The sequence below is a fragment of the Phyllopteryx taeniolatus genome, chromosome 9 (assembly GCF_024500385.1).
Source record: "Phyllopteryx taeniolatus isolate TA_2022b chromosome 9, UOR_Ptae_1.2, whole genome shotgun sequence".
NCBI lineage: Eukaryota > Metazoa > Chordata > Actinopteri > Syngnathiformes > Syngnathidae > Phyllopteryx > Phyllopteryx taeniolatus.
The window spans coordinates 19,651,563-19,677,181 of record NC_084510.1 but is presented as its reverse complement, the minus strand read 5'-3'; the positions used below and the strand labels follow the sequence as shown (position 1 = coordinate 19,677,181).

The window sequence follows — 25,619 nt, the reverse complement described above, 5'->3', positions numbered from 1 at the left end:
ACACAGCCAACCATTCGCACTCAGTGACTCAAGAATAGTTATTTTCGAGAAAAAAGTTATTATATATATTCTTCTTGTATTGAGATTTCAGTCATACTTTTCTAGAAAAAACATCTTACATTCTCTAGGTAGAAAGTCATATATTCTTGAGATTAAAGTCTTAATATTACAAGAATAAAGTTATGTATATTTTTGAAAAATTTGTGTTTAGTTAAAAACTCATTTTTTTAGATGAAAGAGAAAAGAGAGAATAAATTTGTCTATTTTAGGAAAAAGTAGACTATAGATAAAAAGTTGATTAACAAGTATGTTTGACTTTTTTTCGCCTTTTATTGACACACGCATTCATTCCAGCAATACCTGTAAAATATTACTGTGTCAAAATATCACCCTACAAACACCTTCCTGTTGTCTTTATAAATTGAGTAGTTTCATTTCACTTTGACTTTAACTATTGAACATCTTTCATACTAGTATGCCAGATATGTGAAATATGTTGCTTAAAACAATACATGTAAAGTTAATCAAGTTTTTCTGATGTTGACAGTTTGGCACCGGAACTAATTCATTTCACATTAGTTCCTATGGGAATAATATTGCTGTTGTTTTTCGTAAGAACAATTTGGAAGTTGGGTGTTGTTGTATACATGACTTTCTATGTGAAACTCAATGGCATTCTCACAAGAATAGGCTCCTAGTTGATATTAGCCATGGAGATAACATGCACATACAGTACATGAATTAAAGGAAAGCCTTTGTTGAGCGCATCTCACTGACCTCTTGCTGTGCACTGGCAGCTTCTGAGGCACGTTGCGTTTCTTCATGAGTTTCTCCATGGAGTTTGAGGAGGCCGATTGCCTGGAGCTGTGGTGCTTGAAGCAGCCCGGGTACTTCTTGTCCAGTGACTGCTCCCTCCTGAAGTTACATACACACACACACACACACAGAATAAAGCTTCACTTGATAGCGATACGAGACAGCGCATGTTGCTCCGTGCGGTGACGTCAGTGTCGTCTGGAAGTGTGGTGAGGTGAGGTGAGCTCTCGTACTTGAGCAGCTCCTTCTCCTTGAGCTCCAGCTGCAGCATGATGCCGTTGAGCTCCATGTAGAGATTGTTGGCTCGCTCCAGTTTCCTCTCGTAGTGCTCCCGGATGTCGAGTGCATGTCTGTATAGAGAAAAAAAAAACCACAATAATATTGACTTGAGTCTAGAAATTTAGTGCATACGGCTTTACTGTCCTACAGTATATTGCTTGTTAATACTATGTAGAGATACAAATATAGTACTCAATTGACTGTCCTTGTTAATGAGTTGATAATAATTTTATTACAAATTCTGCCTTTTGTAAGATGATAAGGCTCAGTTTTATTTTTCTGTGAGATTTTTATTGATTGAATTGCATTTATTTAATTATTTGATAGCATTTGTATATATTTAATCAAATTTGTATTTATTAATCCATATCTTTCATTTAATTGATTTTTAAATTTGTATCAGGATATTTGTAGCTATTATTTAGTGGCTAATGGTACTGAAATGTATCATTACATTTTTACAATTATTTAATTGACTTTTGTGACTTATTTATTTAATGACAGCTTCTAAAAAAAATTTAAGGACTTATTACAATTTTTAATGGTCTACGTATTTTATTATTGTGGTTGTGGTTTGCCGTAATAGAGTGATTTTAGTAATATGTTATCCCGCTTATGTAGCGACAAAAGTGAAAATACAACCACAATAATAAATAATTTTAACATGAATAATTCTGACACTACATATGGAGTTTAATGACATCTGGGGTAATTTAAAAAATGTCCTCACTTTTATTGATTGACTGCACTAATACAAACATTAAAAAAAGCTACCTTTGTTTTACATGAACATATTTGACTAATCTCATTTTTGTTTTCACTGTTAATTCATTGGCGTTAATACAATAGATTATATATAGAGTAGTGTAACCAGTAACTAATATTATCCTGCAAAATCTTTTCTCAACATTTAGATTACCTTTACAGACAAACCTGAAACCCAGAAATGTATTTCTGTAAAATTTTAAATTACATTATATGTAAAAAAATTAATTTATATTTGTAATGTAATTATTTGTTTTTTTTAAAATATATTTTTAAAATGTACTTGGTATTTTAACTGCATTCCTAAAGTGTGACTGAGGTAGAAAGGCACAGAGATGATGATGTATAAATATACATTTTAAATTTAACGTTTAACATTTCAAATATTAAGTATAAATGTGCCTAAACCTCCTGTCAATTCCAATGAATTTCCAAGGAAAGTTTGCAAATTGCTTGAATTTTTCCACCCTCATCAAAACATCATAGCATTCAGTAAAGGCTGAATTTGAGCTCTTTGGCATCTTGCGGTTGCTACATTGCCTTAGTGGTGTGCTCCACATTGCGGAGGATCTGACCTCAGCTCCTCCCTGCGTCGTTTGATGAGCTCCTCATCCAATCGGTGAAGACACGTTCCCTCGGACTTGATCTTCTCAAAGTGATGCCTGACCTCATCCCTCCACTCGGCCTAAAAGGAAATATCAAAAACCCAATCAAAACAGAGGAGCTGGGCCACGAGGACCTTTCCTGAACAAACCAAAAAGGATAACACTTAAATTGCCTGATAATACAAACACATTAAAATAACATTTAGGTCTTCAGCAACATTAGGAATCTTCTGTATCATGGAGACAAAAGTCATTCGGGCGATTAATGACAATCAATACTCGGGGAGCAAAAGTGAACAAGAACTGACATGCCGTGAACACACAAAAACATGGACACTGAATCGTGACAGCCGTAATTTGATACCTGTCATAGTGTGGAGGTCAGATGTGTGTGTGTGTGTGTGTTTCTGTGCATGAGTGATGCTCTTATTAAGCTAATGGACTGGCTGTGCACTCTTCAATATCGCCAGGCCCTTTTTTTGCGCGCTCTCTGCTCCACACCATTAAAGAAATCAATACACTCCAGCAGTGGCAAATTTTTCTTCCCGACGTCACGAGAAAAATCCATTATGGGGCAGAGAGGACAGAAACCGTGTAGGACCGGGGGGTACAGGGAGAAATAAAGGATAAGTGGAGAGTGCTCGATGGAGGTTTTGCGCCGTGACCTTTGAACAAAATTGGAATTATGTGTTGCATCGTTGTCCAGTGAATGTGTGTTTTCTCGGCTCCCCCGACACACACCCTTCTTTTGCGATGACACAGTCGACTGGCTTAAAATGATGGAGGCTGGCTGGGAATTAGTGAGTGTAACGTGACAAACACAAAGAAACAACAGCAGCGATATGTTCAAGGCTCAAAGGAAGCTCAATCATTAGCTGGCTCCCAGGAGGCCCGAGGGGGGCCCCGCTCTAGCCTCACCAGACTGGAAACAAATGTCATGCCTTTGACAGCAAATTATTAATGGAGCCCTTCACAGGTTTTCCAGTGGATAAACATTTGTGAAGTCACTTTTAATTGAGCTACTTCTCGTTTGTGGGATTTTGTGTAAAGCGGGATGCAATGTAATTAGCTGAAGTTATTTTTAGGGTTACTTGTGCACTTCAAAATGGGGGAAACTGTGAATAACACATTGAAAGTATCAGTCGGAAGGAGACTAACAAACAATGGAGGGGAACGGAGCCACTTCTCACTAGGAGGGATTTTTTGTAAAATGGGATTCTTTGTCAATAGCTGAACAGCTATTTTTGGGGTTACCTGTTCTCTAGAAAATGCGAAAACCACGCCATGCACCAGTCAGAATTAGACATTCAGTACCAACAAACAATGGAGGGGAACATGTGACTCCTGGAGTTACTGTATTTCTCAGACAATAGATAGATACTTCATACTTCATTAATCCCGTGAGGGAACTCAAATAGTCTAGGGTTGCACAGTATGCTGGTACTAGAAAAGTACAGCGATACCCCACCGTCAAAAATGAAAGTATACCACATATTTTTAGAACTGGTACTTTTGTGCATTTTGGCAAAAAAATAGGTGAAGTATGCTTGCTTCAAGCTCTTTATTAGTCAGTCCAGTAAATAAGTACAGTATGTTTATGTGGAAAGAACAAAAGTACTGTACATACTCATTCAGGGTCCCCTGGGGGACTGGCACCAGGCACGGTCGGGTGGGCGCCGGGCCCTGACACATCTGTGCTGGTTTCCGGTCTGATTGCGACCCCCCCCCGCCCCCACCCTTCACTGTTGTGCACCCGGTCCTCCAGCTTTTTAATGCATCAAACACCCGTCTGTGGGGGAGGGGCGAGGTCGGACATTTGGCCGGGTGTCCCGGCATTCTGGCCCGCCATGCTTCTCTCCCGCAGGTTTTTAATGCACTACACACATTTGCGTATCCTTTGGGGAGCTGGTCGGCCTGGGTAGAGGTGACAGTGGCGGGTCATTATTGCCCTGTGACTGTCTCGCCTCACCCCCACAAGTTTCTCCAATTTTAATGCACTACACCCCACCACACACAATCACGGTACAGTGATAATGGTTACGAGTCGGGGACCTGGTAACCATAATAATAGGGTGGGTGGTGGGTTTTCACTCCCCCCCCCCCCCCCTACCTTTTTGGCCCCGCCGGTTCCATGGTTCAGTTTCGGGCGATCCTCGGTTCTGGTTCTTTTGGGGGGCTGGGTCGGAAAAGTTTGTGTGGTTTAGATGGGGTGGGGGTATCCGGGTTGTGGGTGTCAATTTTTTTGGCGGCCCGCAGCGTGGACTGGGGTGGGCATTTGACTTGGGGTTCTCTGTGGCCAGTATTGGTGTTGGACCTGTGGGCTGGAGGGCGCTGTGTGTGGGGGTGGCCCGGTTGACTTTGTATTCATTGGTTGGTGTTTCGGCTGGGGGTTGGATGTAGCATTGTCTAAGTGGTTGTTTGGGGCTGCTTCATGGCATTGGGTGGTTTGTGTGTGCGGGTTTTGGCTTCGCTTCTTGTTTTGGGCTTGTGGCCTCTTGTTTTGGGCCGTGGGCGCTGGGGCTCGGCATTTTGGAGCAGAGTGGGGGGCTTCGCACGTCGCCGGTGATTTTTCCTTTTTTTTGATGGGTGGGGCCGGCATTTGTGTGGGCTTTGTCCTGGTTCATTGTGGTGTGGGGTTGCTGCTGTTTTGGCTCGGTGTTGAGTTTTTTTCTTTTTTTTTCTTTCTGTCATCGGCACTTGCGTTTGTTTGGGGACTGGAGTGGGCACTGGGGACCGTCGGTGTAGGGGTTGCGGCCAGCCGTTTGCCTTGTTGGCTGTCTCGGTTTTGTGGTTTCGCTCACCCGGTTGACTGGGGATTGGCTTCGCTGGGGCTCCATGCGGTGTGGGCTGGGTCTTGGGGCGCGTCGGGGGGGGATTCCTTTGCGCGGTATGGTCTTGTGTTACGCTGGGATGGATTTTGCCGGGGTTGGGGCATGCTTTTGTTCGCCGACGTTGGGCGCGGGGTGTTTGGGTTTGGGCGGCTCCGGGGGGGGGCGTTGGTCCCGGTTCCGGTCGATTCTCGATGCCTAACCCTTCTCACGAAGGGCGCTTAACTTGGGCTCGTTTTGCCGTGCTCACCCTTCCTCGATGTGCCGGCTCTGCAACTCCGTACACCAGTTGACTAACATGCATATCATATGATGTTCATTCACTAATAAGTTCGATAGAAACACTATAGATTTTAATTACTTGTGCTGGGATCACTTATAACAACACAGGTTATACTAACATATCAACTCACAGGTGCAGGGGAAAGCGGTTATTTCCTTTTTCTTTTAAGAATAACAACCCCAAACCCTAGTGGAAAAGTTATTCAAAAGACATTTAAATATATTTAAAAAATACAGCATGTAAAAAATATGGCAGCATGGTGACATAGGGAGTGATTAGCACTGTTGCCTCACAGTTGAGAGGTTCTGGGTTCGAATACTTACTATGTGGAGTTTGCATTTATTTTCTGTGCTGGTGTGGGTTTTCTCCGGGTACTTCAGTTTCCTCTCACATTCCAAAAACATACATGTCAGGTTCATTGAAGACTGTAAATTGTCCATAGGTGTGAATAGGACTGGTTGTTATTCTATAGGATACCTGCCTCAGTCTTGTTTTTGCTTGTTTTTAAATGTGGGTTTTTCCAGGTGTAGAAGAATTTTACCTGTGACTGGAAGTAGGTTTCTTGTGGGGTGGACAAGATGTCCGCTGAAGCGATGTCCAGATGTAGGAGAATCTGTCGGAACGAAGGTCTGTTTCTTGGTTTGCAATTCCTGTTTGGAGACCCGAATTAATTGGCAAATCAGCAAGAGAAAATGGCCTCTTTTTTTAATGTGGGATTGCTTTTTTCTGAAAACCACTTTATTTGGGTTATCTTCCCGCCCGCTCACCAGCTTTGCCTCAACAGCAGTTTGAAGCTGTCGGGACAGCTGTCGGGTACGGGCAGCTGCAGGCTGTTGTTGCCCACTCCCCAGATGATAGCAGAGGAGTCCACGTCCTTGTAGGGTACCTCTCCTGTCAGCATCTCCCACAGCACAACGCCGAAAGACCTGCACTCACAGAGACAACAAGGAGATATGACACATTTATTTCCCAAATGATGTGACAGGAACAGATGAAAGGTGGCATTACCTAAATGTCATGCTTTAAACTTTAAGTAAATGCATCCTGGCTTTCTGTGACTTTTATCTATGATGGACACTTTATCTTGCATGAACCGCTAAAGCCTTCGGATATGGAAATTATAACTTTTAAATGATTTCCAATTTGATAACAAATGATGAAATACTGCACTTCTCTGGTATCGCAAAAATATTTAACAAGTCATTGTTGTCATTGATGAACCCCCATGGGAAGGTTAGAAATCTACAGAGTCTGTTGTTGGCGCCTTGCTTCTGTTGCCATGGTGACAATGTATCCAAGGAGCCAAGAGCATCACTCACTTACAGCATCCAGATGGCGTGTTTAGATTTGTAACGTTGACATCTCGCACCTCATCTCCCTCTTTGCTTGAACAATCAGACGTCTTGTTTAATCAGCATGGTTAGAGTTAAAGAAAAACTATGTAATTGAAGGATTCAGTCATAGTAGACTAGTTTTTGATAAATATGATAAGCGGTTCAGAAAATGGATGGCTGGATGAATAGCATCTCTAGCCTTTGTTACAGTGATAGCTACTTTAGTCATCTGGACCAGCCAGGACACCTCAAGGAGTGTACGCCTTAGCATTGCTGCTAACATGTGAGGCGTTTTTCCAGATTATTCTTAGCTGTAAATATATGAGACTGTTTATATGAATACATGACATGATATTCTAACACTGTTAGTTCTATTAGCATTTAGCTGTTTGCATGCTATTTGCTTCAAGCTTATCGCAAGTCACGTTAACCTTTTTTCTTTTTTTTTTTTTTTTTTTTGTATTTGAGGGATTATAGAGTATAACAAAAATGTTAATTATTTAGCAGTGTTTTAAAGGGGAAAAAACAGCACTAATTGTTCCTGACTACTATTACAATGCTCGCTGCTGGTATGACATTGGATGCATTGAGTAAATTAACTATAAATGATTTCAGTGCGTAATTCCCCCCCTCATAACTCAGCTGTAAGCAAATGATAAGTCAATATTTATGTCAAGACATGATGTTATAACACAAGTTTGGTTAGCATTTGGCATGTATGCTAGTTTGTTTGGCCTCTTAAACTTCTCAGAGGTCTCTGGCGTTAAAATGCACTTGTGTACCGCTCTTTTATTTGTACTATAATTACCACACAAAAATAGGATTGGAGCACATTTTTATTTTTAAAGGCCTATATTTAAAAAAAATAAATAAATAAATAAATATATATATATATATATATATATATATATATATATAGAGAGAGAGAGATATATATTTTTTTTTCGACAAAGTTAGAATTTTGTGATGTGAGGGTCATATGTCTCTACTCCAGCTTTAGATGCCTGTTGCTGTTTCATGGTGTATATTACCTGACTGATGTGCCTGTTGTTCGTTTGTGTTAGTGTTCTATGTTCTATTTTTATTTATTTATTTATTCATTTACAAGTTACTTGGATATGCTGCATCATTTCAGTGACCACACTTTATCTTTTATCTTTTTTTTTAAAATTTTTTTTAAAAACTTTTTCTAAAAAAACTTTGCACAATTATATTCACTTGCTAAGCCGAATAAACAAAGTCTGAAAAAAAAGTTATTTTACATGAAATTTTGTATTGTTTCAAGAGAAAAGTTTTATAATTTTTAGATTGACGTTGTAATATTATAAGAATAGAGTTATTAGTTGGGTAGTTCTATTAAGAATATATAATGATTATCACTATCAGTATTATTAATTTAGAGAAAAAAGCCATACATTATGCGTTCGCTGGGATAGACTCTAGCTAGAAAATGGAAGGATTGATACCTAACAATTAGCCTTATAGCCGAAGTCATTTTTGAACGTTTTCGAAAAACAAGAAAAAACACAACAAATTCACCAAACAAGGAGTTGCCTCCATTCAACTTTTGCAAATTACCATGAGCTGGATGACTATCTACAAAGACATTAAGAAAGAACACAATTTTTAGCAAGCACATTTGTATTTTTGATTGATAGTACGACAGTAAGTTGACTTAGGCAATTATGCTAAAAGGGTAACAAATGGTTAGCCTATTAGCTTGGAACTATTGGAAAGTAGTACACAAACAATGCTCTCAGATATTTTTGTCTGTAATTTTTTTACCATGGTTTTACTTATATTTATCACAATAAATAAGTCATTGGAGCTAAAAAATAAACTAGAAAAATATATGTAAAATACCCAGAAATTGTTCCCTACTATTACTTGAGTATGGATACAAAGCTCTCTCGTCTTTGTTTATCACAGTTTTATCTGTATTTACCACAATGTCTTAAAACTAAATTATACTTCACATTTGTTGGGGGAGCGTTTCGTGCAAAAACAGTTATTCCTACCACTTTAATGCGGACAATTCCCTCTGATGGAATAATTTAAGTAATATTGAGAAGTTGATCAACTATGAAATGTACGTGGCATTATAACCACTATCGTAGTATTTAAGCTAAGTGTGTGCTCTCACAATCAAGTGACCAGTGATCAAGTGATTTACATACATTAAAAGCCACTCTATGGCATGTATAGGTGATGTGCTCTCATCCTGCATCAAAAAGCTTTTTAATCCTGTTTTCACCTCTCGGCTAATGCACTGCTGGCCCTGGGCCAAAGCAGCCGCAGGATTGGAAGGTTATTCCAGCCTCTCCTGAGCACTGCAGCATCTGGCAAATCAATTATTAAATTAGCCAGCGCTCCTTTTTTACGACGTGGGCAAGAGCGATGCAGGGATGGAGAGGGAGGAAGAGAGGAATGAGTAGTGGGGGAGCTGAGGGTTTAGCACAGGGAACACCATCAAACATGGGAGGGAACCTATAGAATTTCATGTAATGAGATCTTGTGATAGATTTTTTTGAAACAAGATCCCTCGTTATGTACAGTAGTAGCTTCCAGCCCAGTGGTTCTTAAACTGAGGTGCACGAGCCTTCCCTTAGGGGTCCGCAAAATAATTTGCCATACATTATTTAGTTGTATCATTTTTGGAGACCTGTGTGCCAATCAAACAGACATAATAAACAAATTATACCTCCTTACCTTGGCTATGGGCCAATTAAAAGCCCTGATTTGATTGTGATGCATCATCACATAAATCTGACATCCCAGCCTCAAGTCTTTTTTTTTTTCAGAACAAAAGGCGTTTTATTATAGGAAGCTCTATTTTGTTTCGAAAACAGGAAGATTTTTTTGAGAATATAGTTCTATTTTAAAATGCGTATTTTCCAGAATACTTGTAGAAGACATTCTATTACAAGATAAAGTTATTAAATTCACTTGTTCTTCCGCGTTACACTTTAATATTCTAATATTTTGACTTCATCTTGGAAAAATCTCACTTTAGTCTTGCAAGGTGTGTTTTGGCAAATCTTTTTCTGACAGAATAAGTGAGGAAGCAATCTTGTCTTTGTGGGTTTTTATTACAAAAAAGAGAGAAAAGTCTTTGAGAGGAAAAGGTACAAGTCTTACGAGTTGTCACCCCTCACTGAAGCCCAGACAAAAATCCCCTTTGTTATATCGAATTGAGAGAGACAGAGAGAGAAAAAAACAACAACTATCTTTGTCCAGCTGCACTCAACTTATCTTTACCGAATAGCAGCTAGTAGTCACAACATAGCGAGGAACAATTAATACGCACAGTATGACCGGGAGAGAGCTAGTAGTCACAACAAAACAATAAAGCCTGTGAAGGTTGTATAAAACTAATAGAAGTCATATTTGGTATCTATAAAACATACATTTTCCAATACAGCTGCCAACTTTTTTTTCTGATAAGGTATGTCTTTGTTCTTGTGAAGATAATGAAAAACAAAATACTTTATTCTCACCAACTTTTTTCTCTAAAAAATATGAATTTGTGAGCGTAACGTTTTTATTTTTTTCTCAAAAATAGGCATCTTTTTCATGACTGTGGCATTTAGGGGTACACGTGGTAGTTATGTTTAGCTGGTGTCAGGATTATCAGGGGGCCTTGGAAGAAATTCTCCCCTGGAAGGGGCCCCTGGATCTAAAAGGTTTGAGAAGCCTTTATCTAACCAATACCACTCTGTTCAGTGACACACAATGAAATCACATAAGAAAAGTCCCAAAAAGGTTCACAAAGGGTACATACCAAATATCCACCTTCTCTGAGACCGGCTCATTCCGTATGACCTCGGGGGCCATCCAGGCCACCGTACCGGCAAAGGACATCTTGGTGCTCTTGTCGCTGAGCTCCTTAGACGTGCCGAAATCAGAGATCTTCACCGCATCATCATATGTGATAAGAATACTGAAAGAGAAATTATCATCAGCACAGCGTTTGTCAGCACTCTCCCCAGTTGTTACTTTCCAGATGGTCCACGCAGCTCACTTTGGCGATTTGAGGTCTCTGTGGATGATCTTGTGCAGGTGAAGGTAGTTCATCCCGCCGGCGACGCCCATGGCCCAGTCCATGAGGAGTGATGGCGTGATCTTCCTGCCCGCTCTCAGCACCTCGTACAGCTGGCCCTGGGCGCAGTACTCCATGAGGATGCAGTAGCACGGAGCCTGGGTGCAGATTCCTCTGTGGAAAGACATGTTAGAGAGACAATATGGGACACGTCCATTTTTTCAAAGAGAATACTAAGCACAGATGAGTCTTAACCTATGAGTTTAATATGTTCCGTGTCCATGCTCATAAGTCAAAACACCTAAAATCCTATTTCCTCATTGAAAATAATGGAAATGCCATAAATTCTTTAAAGACCCCATAAAAAAATGTGTTTGTTTTTAATAAGAAATATTGCATTCTACAATATTGTACTTTATAAAATATACAGTCATGACAAAATTAAATGGAATGTAAAGAATTAAAGAATGTTTGTGGCTCATGAGTTCATGCTTAGCGTCATTGTGCAGCTCCTTGTGTGTGCGCTTTGCCCACCAAGGGGCGTTATATATACATACAGAGGAACCTCGATAAAAACACACCCCGATATAAGGGATATAGGATAAAATTGACCGTTGGGACTGAACAATGTGTCCAAAAATATTTTGCATTTGTCACCTAAAATGCCGCTGAGAAAGTCTGTTAGTTCCAGAATTGGCCGCTGTTGTTTACTGGCGCTGTGGTGCAATGCAGGCAGAGAATGGGACTGACATATTTCCGGATTACTAGATCCATTCCCAAAAGACATTCCTCCTGTGCCTACGTGGCGGCCATATTGAATATGGGACATGGACGTGGCGGTCATGTGGTTATATATATTGTCAATTGTACATACAGTAGAGCAGAGAGACAGCGGCATGAGTGCGGCATTAACTCTGAAGAGTACAAAACACAAGTCTTTGAAATCTGGAACATGCTATTTTTGGTACAGTAACATTTTTTTTTTGTCAAGCTGTTCTCCTTTGGGAACAGATTTGGAACTAGGAAGCACCCTCATTCCTCGCGGCTGATGAAAGCGACTCAGCAATGATGAGTACTGTACGTCAACAATGTCACCATGACCAAGCACACCGGAGTGGTACATTTGGATAAAATGTGAAACTTTCAAACATTTTCAAGCTTTTTTTTAATATTTATTTACAACTTTGTACTGTACTGTAATATGGGTGCATATGGCCTAAAAAAAAAGTGCTTCAATGTAACCGACAATCTGCTATACCTGATGTCCCCCCCGCCCCTATAAATTTGCTTTATCAAGGTTTCACTATACATACTCTATACTGTATACATGAGGAAGACCGTCATAACTGCTCATTAAAATGCAATAATATCCTTCTTAATATAGTCATTTTTTACATAGAATGAAGAATTATTATATTGTCTGTCTACAAGTATTTACAAGTACATTTACAAGTATTATACATTTATGATCAAATAACCGTTGCTTAAACTAGGGTAACATCGCAACATCAATGCTCGTTTCGTTAATCTGTCGATGCTGTTTTGCATTGTGTGTCAGCATTAAGATAGCGGACCTTCGTAAGGCAAAGTTATTTAGTTTGGTTAAATAAACAATGTAATTCTTTTTGTTTTATGTTAAGTTTTCAAGTAAACTTTAATCGGGAGTGGCAATAAAGTTAGAAGCAACCATTTGGCCTCATTTTTGAAGAATTGTTCATCTCCCAAACTTCTTCGCTGTCACCTTCTAGCCCCTGTAACTCAACTTTTTCCTCACAACTCAAGACAAAAAATTGGCCAAGCACTGGCTAATCTCTTGAAAAACTCATAAATCCAGGTACTACTGTACAGTAAACTCGCCATTCGCAAACTTACTCGAGAATTTCTTTGGCGAACTATAGCCATTTGCTAAAACTATTAACTAACTACAACTATTCAGGCCTGTCTGCATGTTTTGTGCACTTTCTATACGCCCTAAGATGGTCGTGCTCCTAAGGCACCATGTTAGCAGGGGAGTAGCTCGTGTTGACAGTGAACAGGAACGTGAGGAAGGATCGCAGTAGAAGTCAGACAGTCAGTGGAGGTGCTTTGTGGAGTTGACGCCAAAGAAAGCAGGGACGTAAACTAGCTGGCGCAGGGAAAGGTCCGCATTGTTACTGGCAGTGGTGGAAGTTAACAGCGGACCAGCTGCAAATGGCTAGCTGCTCAACGTAAGGTACAACGAAACCCACAAATTCATCTGTCTTTTATTTCCTGTGGAACCGATCTGCAGCTGTTCCCTGAAAAACTTACATATTTGAATTTTTTTGGTGCTCATTCTGAAATGTCCTAAATTGATGCCACCAAAGCCCTTTCTTAAGAAAGTAGTACAGTAATTGGTGTCACAAAAGTATATTGAAGTGATACATTTTGACTGAGAGACAAGCTTTGTATGTTTTACATCTACACCTATGGACCATTCCAAGTTCAGCCTGGATTGTTAGTGGAAGTTACAGGAAGTCTTCGCCACATGTGCATGTCCGATACCAATTCATCTAAATCAAATCATCTGTCAGACCTTTTTTTTACGGTAAAGTTCTGAGATGAGTTTGAACTGATATGAAACGTTTTGAGATCATAGCTTGTGGTATATTTATGGTTTGAGCTATTACTATAGGCGATTATAAACATTTTAGGGGGACGTTAATTACTTGCAGTTATTTGTTATTCGAGGCAGGGCGAGGGTTCACTGTAACAAAAGCCACGTGATATCCCATATCATCGACTATGGTCGACTTACTTGAAAGTGATGATGTTGGGGTGTTTGAGCTTGCGGAGGTGCTTGATGTCCGTCTCCTTGATGTTCCGCACTTTCTTCACCGCCACCTCCTGTCCGTGCAACTTGCCCAGGAAGACAGCACCCTGGGCGCCACTGCCCACCCACTGCAGGTCCGATATCTCCTCGAAGGGGACTTCCCACGCCTCTGAAAACAGGATGTACCTGTGAGCTTCACTGTAACAAAGTGTTGAACATTTATTCCAATTGAGTATTAATTCTACCTATTTAATTTGGACTAAACGAATCTCAAGTACAACCCCAATTCCAATGAAGTTGGGACGTTGTGTTAAACATAAATAAAAACAGAATACAATGGTTTGCAAATCAATGTTAAACCTATATTTAATTGAATACACTACAAAGACAAGATATTTCATGGTCAAACTGGTAAACTTTATAGTTTTTATCAAATCTTTAACTTAGAATTTGATGGCTGCAACACATTCCAAAAAAGCTGGGACAGGTGGCAAAAAAGACTGAGAAAGTTGATGAATGCGCATCAAACACCTGTTTGGAACATCCCACAGGTGAACAGGCTAATTGGGAACAGGTGGGTGCCATGATTGGGGATAAAAGGAGCTTCCCTGAATTGCTCAGTCATTCACAAGCAAAGATGGGGCGAGTTTGACCTCTTTGTGAACAAGTGCATGAGAAAATAGTCGAACAGTTTAAGGACAAGGTTCCTCAACGTACAATTGCAAGGAATTTAGGGATTTCATCATCTACGGTCCATAATATCATCAAAAGGTTCAGAGAATCTGGAGAAATCACTGCATGTAAGCGGCAAGGCCGAAAACCAACATTGAATGCCCGTGACCTTCGATCCCTCAGGCGGCACTGCATCAAAAACCAACATCAATGTGTAAAGGATATCACTGCATAGGCTCAAGAACACTTCAGAAAACCAATGTCTGTAAATACAGTTTGTCGCTATATCCGTAAGTGCAACTTGAAACTCTACTATGCAAAGGAAAATCCATTTATCAACAACATCCAGAAACGCCGCCTGCATCTCTGGGCCCGAGCTCATCTAAGATGGACTGATGCAAAGTGGAAAAGTATTCTGTGGTCCGACAAGTCCACATTTCAAATTGTTTTTGGAAATTGTGGACGTTGTGTCCTCCGGGCCAAAGAGGAAAAGAACCATCCGCACTGTTATGGACGCAAAGTTCAAAAGCCAGCATCTGTGATGGTATGGGGCTGTGTTAGTGCCAATGGCATGGGTAACTTACACATCTGTGAAGGCACCATTAATGCTTAAAGGTACATACAGGTTTTGGAGAAACATATGCTGCCATCCAAGCAACGTCTTTTTCATGGACGCCCCTGCTTATTTCAGCAAGACAATGCCAAACCACATTCTGCACGTGTTACAACAGCGTGGCTTCGTAGTAAAAGAGTGCGGCTACTAGACTCTGCCTGCCTGCAGTCCAGACCTGTCTCCCATTGAAAATGTGTGGCGCATTAGGAAGCATAAAATACGACAACGGAGACCCCGGACTGTTGAACAGCTGAAGCTGTACATCAAGCAAGAATGGGAAAGAATTCCACCTACAAAGGTTCAACAATTAGTGTCCTCAGTTCCCAAACGTTTATTGAATGTTGTTAAAAAAAAAATGATGTAACACAGTGTTAAACATGACCCTGTCCCAGCTTTTTTGGAACGTGTTGCAGCCATCAAATTCTAAGTTAATGATCATTTGCTAAAAACAATAAAGTTTATTAGTTTGAACATTAAATAGTTTGTCTTCGTAGTGTATTCAATTAAATATAGGTTGAACATGATTTGCAAATCCTTGTATTCTGTTTTTATTAATGTTTAACACAACGTCCCAACTTTATTGGAATTGGGGTTGTAATATTCACAGAGGAGTGAGTTAATGGGCTCTCCCTGCTGCACTACACAGTTATCAAATTCATGTCATCTATTTAAATACATGTAAAATTCAAGTGTGGCAAACGGGAACTTTAGCACTGATGCTAGCCCTAACAAAGCAGGAGAGATGTGCCAGCTGGTCCACCAATATTATCCAGCCATCCATTTTCTAGAGCGCTTTTCCTCATTAGGATCATGGGTGAGCTGGAGTCGATTCCAGTTGACTTGGGGAGAAAAGCGGGGTACATCCTGGACTGGTCAGCAGTTAATCATAGGGCACATATAGACAAACAACCAGTCATACTTACACTAATCACATTCACACCTAAGGGAAAGTTAGAATCTGTCCAGCCAGATATAGGTTTTTATGATATACTATATGTTGTGCAGCACAACGATATAGTGGTTACCACGTCTGCCTCACAGTTCTGAGGTACTAGGTTCGAACCCTAGGTCTGGCCTTCCTGTGTGGAGTTTGCATGTTCTCCCTGTGCTTATGTGGGTTTTCTATGGGTTTCTACTCCGACTTACTCCCACATTTCAAAAACACACCTGTTAGGTTAATCGAAAACTCTTAACTGTCAATTGACATGAGTCTGGATATTTGTTTGTCTTTATTGTGCCCTGCGATTGACTGGCACGTGACCAGTCCAAGGTGGTTCCTGCTTTTCAACAAAAGTCAGCAGGCATTGGAGAAACCAAATGGTCCATAGGTGTAGATGTAAGTTTGAATGGTTGTCTGTATGTGGGGGGCAGGGGTGACCAGTCCAGGGTGGACCCTGCTTCTCTTACTTAAAGTCAACTGGGATAGCCTCCAGCTCACCCACAACCCTTACGAAGACAAGCTCTGTTGAAGAAAATCGATAGATGAAAGTATACGTTGCATGTTTAAATACAAATCAATCCCACTAAAAAGACCTTTTGCATGCCACATTACTACATTACTGTAAGCAGGTGAAGCCTTTAAGGCCCTATCGTGTTCCTTTGAACTCAAACTAAATGTAACTAGCGTGTAGCCAGTGCGGGAGCTCTTAATCTCCTGCATGTAATTCTCTCTCACCCTCCCAAATCCTCCTTAGTACTTTTGTGGGGTTGACGCGAAACAAGGGTGCAACACTCGGGAAGGGGGAGGGAGAGGATTTGAGAGCTCTCGTGTTGGATGTACAGAGCAGGAATAGAATGAGGGGGATCCCCTTAAGGGTCGGCAGATGACAGGCTGTTAATGCGGAAGAGATATACAACAAGATTCAAACACATTTGTCATATTAATAAGAACGGTATGAATGATTAATGCTCTCCATCGCTAATGAGACGTGTAATGTCTTTATGTTGCAGGCGTGTGATAGATCTCCACTAGTCTGCTTTGTGTGCTAAATGGCAATTTTCCTGTGTGTCCCCTTTGCTCCAGAGCAGAGCTTTGTCACCATGGAGGTATTCAGAAACTCTTCTATCTATTGCTATTTTTTACAGCTCTGCCAAGAAACCTATGACTTAAAATTACTTGATTGATTTCCATAGATATGCAGTGCTTACCACATTTATTAGACCACCTGTCATGAAGAGAACATACATCGCTTTATTGCGGACTATTTCTGTTTGAGTAAGCTACTGAAAAATACTTTTCAGAAGGTTGCTTGATTGATTTTGATGTACCATTAAAATTGCAGTTTCTTGAGGTGGTGATTTTGGACTTTTTGAGAGCTTGAATTTATAGTCACCAAAATTATAACAAATAAAATCATGAAATATTTCACTCTATGTGTAGAGAATCTATGAGTTTCACTTTTTGAATTGCCATGATATTGTAACTTATTGAGAAGATCCTTTATATTCAGTTTTCCTCACTGGGCTCAGTCAGAAATGAATCAAGCGTAACATTCAACCACTAAAATGTGTTTGTTCACAAATGCAAGTAAATAATTCTTAATTAAAATATACTGTAATATTATTCCTATATTTTTCCATTTTCTTCCTGTACTTTATAAAATTCATGGATACTGTGCAATAATGATATTTATTCTAGCATGAAAAACCTCATTTGCGCAAAGGCGCTTCTGCATATGGGAGTATTAACCATTATAGAAGCATATTACAAAGTATGTTATGCCATTAATTTAGGGCAGACTTTATATTTGGTGGTAGGTTATGAAATGTGTTAAGCACTTTATGTAAAGTTCATGTGACATTTTAGCATTAAAATACCATTTGAGTTTACACACTGGTGTATTAACCATTACAGAAGGATAAAACATGATTTTGGTGTTTATCAATGCTGTTAGTATAGGGCAGCTGTGGCATAAACCTCACGTGTGGTGGGATAATACATTTGTTCAGCACTGTATATGCAGGTGCATCTCAAATTTAAATATCGAGGAAAAGTGAATTATTAATAATTTTGATGATTCTAGCATACGGCTCATGAAAATCCAGACAATCAAAATAATTGAATGAATCTGTATTTATTCAAACTATTGAAATAAATGAACTTTTCTACGATCTTCAAATGTTTTAAGATGCACATGTACTGTATACTATATTTCTTAAATATTTCTCAGTGAATCTTGTGTGGGACTGGGTCCTAAAGGCAAAATTCATGAGAAAGTGGGTGCTGATCCAAATTTGGCTCTTTTGACCTTGGCTGAGTGTCAGGCTTGTATATATTTTTTTGCAAGTGAAGGCTGTGAGGTGCAGATGGATTGGGAGTGATAACCACTCGGGATAAAGAAGAGAGAAAATGAGACAATGGAGGAAGTGGAGGAGGAGGAGGAAGGGATTGCGGTGGGAATCAAATATAGAAGAAGGGGGGGGGGGGATAATAAAATATCAGCGCGCTGTAAAGACAAGGGTAGATATACTGTAAATCTGCCACCCGTGTGAGTGATGTGCCATGTTGTGTTTATAAGTTTGACTCCATCTTCTGCCACTTTATTGGCTTGTGCCAGGCGCTGCTTATTAAACAGTTTCTATTTGTGGTGGTACGCGTGTGTGTGTGAGCGCATGCATGCAGCGCGTGTGTCAGGTTAATAGAGATGAGAGGCAGAGGGGTCAGAGCGTGGCCATGCATAATACATGAGGCAGATTTGGCAGAGGAGTCCCACGGGAGCACTGTGCTATTGTAGTGGCTGCAGACATAAACAACAGTGCGTCAGAGGGGGCCGGCTTCATTAGAGGGCTGCAGTGGGATGGGCGGATGAAGGGAAGGAGGGAGGGAGGTAGGAGCCGGCACGAGCTGCCGGACGTGAGTGGGGGGTGGTGAATACCAGGGAAAAAATAAGCCCGGTGGAGCTTTTGATGGAGCATCTCTCTCTGACTGGAGGAAAAGTGCTTGGGAAAGCTATGGCTTGTGGGCCATACTGTATATTTACGGCCTGCAACAGGCAGTGATTCTTAACCACTGTGCCACGGCATTACAATTATCCAATTTCACTTCATTGGTTCCAAAGGTTATTATTTATATATTACAAATAATGTATCTTTGTTCGTCAATCCATGCGAGCGATGTATAGTAACAGGCAGAACTTGGGTTGCAGAAGTCAAATATTTTTAGAATTAATTATTCTACCGATTATCCCATCGACTAATTGAGTAATCAGATAAAAAAAAGATTTGGCATTATTAAGCAAAAAAAATGTCATGTGCGATGCAGGTATTATTACTGTCCACTTGGTATTGCTATCTCCACGTGCTACACTGTATTATCCGTGACTTTGAGTGTGTGTCTTTAAAAGGTGGGACCTGGCCTGGTGAGTGGTATGGGCATCAGTGACTGAAGGTAGAATTGGCTGTTGTATGCTCAGGTTGGCAACTGGTTATTAACTGGCTAACCATTAGCCAGTCTGGGAGTCAGTTGTGGCCGTTCTGTAAGAACGTTTATTACGTGTTTATTTTTTTTACTGTTTGTTCAATAAAGTGATTGAAAGCGCACCGGTGGCAGTGACTATCCTTGACCACTTGTGGGGGGGTTACAATATGTTCTATCAGTGATAGGCTATATTAAATTAGCTAACATCGATATGTTACCTTATGTTGGCGATCACAGACGTGCTGCTGTACGTCACTTCTGCTTTGCATTAGACACATTGCACTTTCTTATCACCTTTGTGAAGTGTGAAATGATCCAAACTTTGGACATTCTATGTTCTTCGGACACACTTTTTCCTCTCTGTTTGTATTTCTACATAGAGTGGTGTGTGAGTCGGCAGTAACATTACTCAGTTTTGGAAAGATTATCCATTTTTTTCCGTACCGCTTATCCTCAGTAGGCTCGCGGGCGTGCTGTAGCCTATCCCAGCTGAGTCTGGGCGAGAGGCGGGGTACACCCTGAACTGGTCGCCAGACAATCGCAGGGCACATATAAACAAACAACCATTTGCACACACATTTACACTTACTTAATTTAGAGTCTTCAATTAACCTACCATGCATGTTTTTGGAATGTGGAAGAACATCCAAACTCCACACAGGCGATTTTTATTAATTTTTTATTTGCATTACTTTTTAATTGAATCATTATTTGTTCGTTTTTGTTTTCTTTTCCTCAAAGTTTTAATGTTCAAACTGTGCATAATTTCACAGTGGCTTACAAAAAAAATACAGGAATAATTTTTAGGAGCAAAATGTATTGTAATTTTGTCATTATAGTGGTTCTTGGAGGGCTAAGTATTTTTTTAGGTGGTACTTGTTGTAAAATGTTTGAGAAGCACTGAGAGAGATAAATATAACAATATTGCTGTTGTGTCTGTGGCATTTTTAAAACTTCAGAATTACAGTTAAGTATAATTAAGACCTCAATCCTTTGCTTGACCATTACAACCAATATTTTTTTTATAAATTTAGTATGTTCCTTGCAGAACTTAATTAAATACATTGATAGGAAAAGATTCACTACTCCTGATTTACAACTTTTTAATGAAATTCATCTTGGTGGTATTATCATTTAATTAGCTGAGCAAACTGTCAGAATGGAATTAAAAAGGTATCTCATGCTGGCTTTTATGTGAGTACTTAATCATGTACTGGAGGGCGGAACGAGGCAGCAAGCAGACATACCGTCCAGGTCGTGTTTGTGTTCCGTGGAGTACGCCTTCCCGATCATAGTCCAGACAGGTCGCAGGCAGCCAAACAAGCCCTCCAGAAAGCCCCCGCCTCCTCCATTGGACTGGCACTGCAGCCTAGCGTTGCCCGCCTCGCGCCGCACAGCGCTGCCGTCCGCCTCCGTCCCCTCTCCCTCCGTCCTGGTGGGACCCCCGTCGTGGTCGTGCAGCTTGAGGACGCTGTTGTCAAAGTGATCGTGTTGCTCCTCGCCTGGCGTCTGGTGGGGCCCGGAAGTCGGTCCATCCTCTCCTCCTCCTCCTCTCGGCTCTACCGTGCCCCCCGTGTCTATAGAGAGGACGTTCCGAAGGACGCACTGGGTCGGTGTCAGGTCCATTTCAGGGGTGCAGGGAGTTTCGGCATCGAGCCGGCGAAAGGACGGGGTTTCGGAGAGAGGGGTGTTGAAGCCGGAGAGAGATGGAGATGGGGCACGGGACTCGTGAATGAGGGCCATGGGGGAACAACTGGCGAACAGGCAGCCTTGAAAGAGCGGAGGACGTGTTACAAATCAATTCAGCGTTAAATAATTGCCTCTCAGCATGGCAGATTTAGTCCTCTCTATGCAAATTTTGTTGTATTAAAAGCGTATATGTGAAAGCAAACATTATACTATAAATGACATGTACACCAACCTAGCTTCCTTATTTGGAAAAATCCTATTTGAGTCTGCTAAAAAACGGATCCGGCTACTATTAAATAAGACGTACAACTTTATTTCTCTTAATCCACATTTTTAGGTACACCTGCACATACCAATGACATCCAATGAATTCTTCTATCAATCAAAAGCAATGTTATTTGCTTCTTGAAGTAGAAATTTTGATGCAACAGAACATGAATCAAAAGCCATTTGAGGGTTATTATATTTGTTGTATCTGTTTCTATTAGTCCAACACTGGGTTTCAAAATCCAAAATGTAACAGTTAGCTCCTCACTTACTAAAAATATTGCCAGAATATTGATATGATCAGTACATAAACTAATGAAAGAAGACCGAAGACAGGAATACATGACAACAAACATGAATCAAAAGCCATTTGAGTGCTAATACCTTTGTTGTGGTATATATATATATATATATATATATATATATATATATATATTTTTTTTTTAAATTGGATTACATTAATTTATGTCAGTGTACTAAATGAAGCGGTGGGTGGGTGTATATAAACATCAGCATGGGGGGTAAAACTCACATTAATGAATCTATTTCTCAGAAAAAAACAGTATTTATTGTGTGCTCCACCTCTGAATCATAGTCCTCCATAAGACCCCCATACACCCTTTTAAGTTATTGATAAAAGAACAACCATACATGTGTGTGATTAAAAGAGGTGCTTATGCTGTTGCCATGGCATCGGTGTAGCTATATTTACATCCACATCCAAGCTCCCAGTCAAGTCATACTTACAGGCAGCAGGCATATAAATTATATCACGAGTAAAAGAACACAGGAGTACCAAGCTTATTATTCTATTAAGGTGGCATTGGAGACACATCTGATACCTCCAGCCTGCCTTAATCACACATCCTACACATCGGGCTTGGTAATGGTGCTTTCATTTTTTTTGCTGCAGAAAATAATCCTTATCAGAACACTCTGCATATATACTGAACTGTGAGTATGAACTATAAAAATCTGTATATGTAAATATAAAAGTTAGAAAACTAGTATTCCACTGATGTAATATATATGTGGTGTTTATATGTCATGTCGATGTATGGTTATTTGTATTTGTGTAGGCATCTGTCCCTTGCACTAAGACAAATTCCTCCATAGGGAGACAAACAGAAAGCTTGAACCTTACTTCAAGTCCATGTGAATCTTACAAAGTACATCAACCTTTGCATTGCAAATGCTGGAAATCCTATTTAAGATGTTAAACTGTATGTTCATATTCTAGTTGAATAATAATGTTGTTGAAAATGTGACCCCCCCCCCCCCCCCCCCCCCGCCCTTCTGCATTCAGACAATACTGCCTAGTATTGACTAATCCAGACTTAACCCCCCCAATTTTCCATACCGCTTGCCCTCGATAGGGTCACAGGTCAAAGAAGCTGTGTACACCTTGGATTGGTTGCCAATCAATCGCAGCGTACATATTGACAAACAACCATTCACACTCAGATTTACACCAATAGACACTTTAGAGTCTTCAATTATCATAACATACATGTGTTTGGAATGTGGGCGATTCTATGCGGGATAAGCAGTACTCCAACGTACTGCCTCATACAAAAGTAAAATGACAAATTTAGTTAACAGACCACCACCACCCCCACCCCCACCCCGCCGGTGACCCAAACATAGTCAAATCGATCAAGTATAATCATAATTTTGCATGAATTACAAATAATACCTTTATATTGCAAGAAAGGACACTATAAAAATGGGCCCAGGAGCCGTTTTGGGTCCCCAACCCGGATTTTAAGAACCCCTTATGTTATATGCTAGCAGAACTGCCACATCTTAAATATTTCCTAAAACAGGGTAAAATGTCTCCTACCTCAGTGTTGAGAGCTCACGTCCATCCCTGAAGAGTTTTTCACTTAACGGATAATGATAAAAATATGAGTAAATGGTGTTTATTAAGCGTCCACCCCCCCCCCCCCCCCCCCGAATCAAGCTAGTCGCATCCTCGTCCTCAGCATCCAACCTTCATTGACGGTGACGTTGCTCCAACTCCTCGCTTTGAAATCCGTTTTTTTTTTTTTTTTTTAAATGTTTGTTTTGCTTCCTTACGCCTCCTTTTCCATCTCCCCTCCTCTGAGGATGCTACGCGGCCACACTCGGGATTATATACGGCGAGTGTAGCTCACGTTGTAGTCAGTAAACAGGGGCAGGGATGGGAGGAGGAGAGCGAAACGGAGGAAAATGCTGGGGGAGGGGCGGGGTTTCATGAAGGCTGTCGTCCAATCGGAGAATAGCTGCGCAGTGACGTAGACCGTCCCGGTGCAGGTAGACGGTGTGATGCGAGTGTGAGGCTCGGAGGGGGGGAGGAAGTAAAGTAAGGGGAGGGGGGGGGGGGGGGGGGGTCAGCTGGTATGTGAGGTGATCCAAATGATGTCATCCACAAAGCACGCAGCATTTGACTGGACAGGGTCGTGTAAATCCTTTTCAAGCCTTATTAACGCCCTCTGGATGGAGTTTAATTGGTGCATAATCTGGGAGCCAACTCCACCACCCACCCCCTTCCCCTTCTGCCACACTGGGAGCCATCAGGGAGGCAGAATGTGTTGTACAACCACCCCCCCCCCCCCCAACCCCCCCCGCCCGCCAGTGGTTCTACCCCCTAAAAAATTTACTTGTCAATCCAAGTACGACCATCACGAACAATATTATAATACAGTAGCCTAGAAGGCCTAAGTATTCATCAAAACAGGACAGAAGTAAAAAGTGAAGAGTTGCTGTCGGGTGGAATCTTTGCATCTTGAAAATCAACACTTTTGAAGAAATAAAAAAAAACAAAAAACAACAACACCATCTTGCTTGAGATACCAAACACCGCATTATTCAAGTTGATATTATATGTTACATCAGGTGTCATCAACAGGTAGGCCCTCTTGTCTCAACACACTTCACAACAAGCTATATTTTGGCAGATATAATTAGTAAATATTCTTCCAAAAAAACAGGCATCACACTGTTTATTGTCACACTCAGTTGAAGGATACAGTCAAATTAAACATAAGAGAGTTACACGTTGTGTATTTAAAGCAACCACATAGCCTCTTCCACCTGATTGCTAACATACTGTACAATGGGAACAATATTCAATATCATCATAAGCGACTGTAACAATTTGCACAGTTGGAACACTAACACGGCGGCACGGTGCACGAATGGTTAACACATCTGCCTCACAGTTCTCAGGTTCAAATTCCAGCCCCGGCTGTGTGGAGTTTGCATGTTCTCCCCGTGCCTGGGTGGGTTTTCTCCGGGCCCTCCGATTTCCTCCCACATCCCAAAAACATGCGTGGTAGGTTGACTGACGACTCTCAATTGCCCATACGTGTGAATGTGTGCGCGAATGGTTGTTTGTTTATATGTGCCCTGCGATTGGCTGGCGACCAGTTCAGGGTGTACCCCGCCTCTCGCCTGAAGATAGCTGTGAGAGGCTCCAGCACGAACGCGACCCTAGTGAGGATAAGCGGTACAGAAAATGGATGGATGGATGAACATTAACACAGCACCTAAATATAGGAAAAATAAAACCACAGTGCTTAAATAATGATTGTCTTTGTAGATTCTCAGTCATCCAGGTCACAATAATCCACAAAGGTTCAATCAAGGCAACTGGACTTTCTTGTTTGTTGAACACATTTTCTCTTTAAACAGAAAGGCTTCTTCAGTTCAAAATTTTTGCTGTCGAGTCTTCCTATTTATGCCTCGGTGGGTGTTCCCTGGGGTCGGTCACAATTTTGGATTAAAGGTGAATCGTCTTCAACAGACAAGAAAAGTCAATTTGCCTCAATGTAACATTTGCGGATTAAGCAATGATTTAATTAAAATGTCTTGGACATAACAGTTAAATGAAAAAAAAGTTGCAATGTGCAAAAAAAAGTGATTGTTCAAGAATCAAGTTGTAATAAAGGTATTATGAGAAAAAATTAAGATATTACAAGAATAATGTAGTTTTAAAATAAAACAAAGCCATTTTAAACGAATTAAAGGACACATATTTTGCCAAACTAACTTTTTCTAATATTTGGGATGTAATATTGTCTCTATGGTGCCTAGGTAAACGTGTGAAATATGAATTTAAATCGTCCATGCATTTAGTTCGAGACGTTTCAGACGTTTTTCTGCCGAGAGGACTGAAGACTGCCGGTCATTTGAATTTCTCGACCTTATCTACATCACTAGGGAAGATCCCCTTTCTGC

General features: G+C 40.6%; 1 protein-coding gene across 2 annotated transcripts in view; it reads right to left on the bottom strand.

The window, feature by feature from the left end:
- The window catches only part of LOC133483878 (mitogen-activated protein kinase kinase kinase 12-like), a 35,416-nt gene extending 11,853 nt beyond the window's left edge, over positions 1 to 23,563 (bottom strand). Inside the window, exons 1-10 of one of the 2 annotated variants that reach the window (XM_061785713.1) lie at positions 23,242 to 23,563; positions 20,690 to 21,211; positions 13,726 to 13,909; positions 10,932 to 11,123; positions 10,692 to 10,850; positions 6,344 to 6,502; positions 6,118 to 6,226; positions 2,436 to 2,545; positions 1,050 to 1,166; positions 778 to 915 (exon numbers count right to left, since the gene is read on the bottom strand). In XM_061785713.1, the coding sequence (XP_061641697.1) occupies positions 778 to 915; positions 1,050 to 1,166; positions 2,436 to 2,545; positions 6,118 to 6,226; positions 6,344 to 6,502; positions 10,692 to 10,850; positions 10,932 to 11,123; positions 13,726 to 13,909; positions 20,690 to 21,185 (1,664 nt within the window). In that variant the 5' untranslated portion in view covers positions 21,186 to 21,211; positions 23,242 to 23,563. The remainder of the gene's footprint in view (positions 1 to 777; positions 916 to 1,049; positions 1,167 to 2,435; positions 2,546 to 6,117; positions 6,227 to 6,343; positions 6,503 to 10,691; positions 10,851 to 10,931; positions 11,124 to 13,725; positions 13,910 to 20,689; positions 21,212 to 23,241) is intronic. The other variant, XM_061785712.1, reaches the window with a different exon arrangement.
- Positions 23,564 to 25,619: the final 2,056 nt, after the last annotated feature.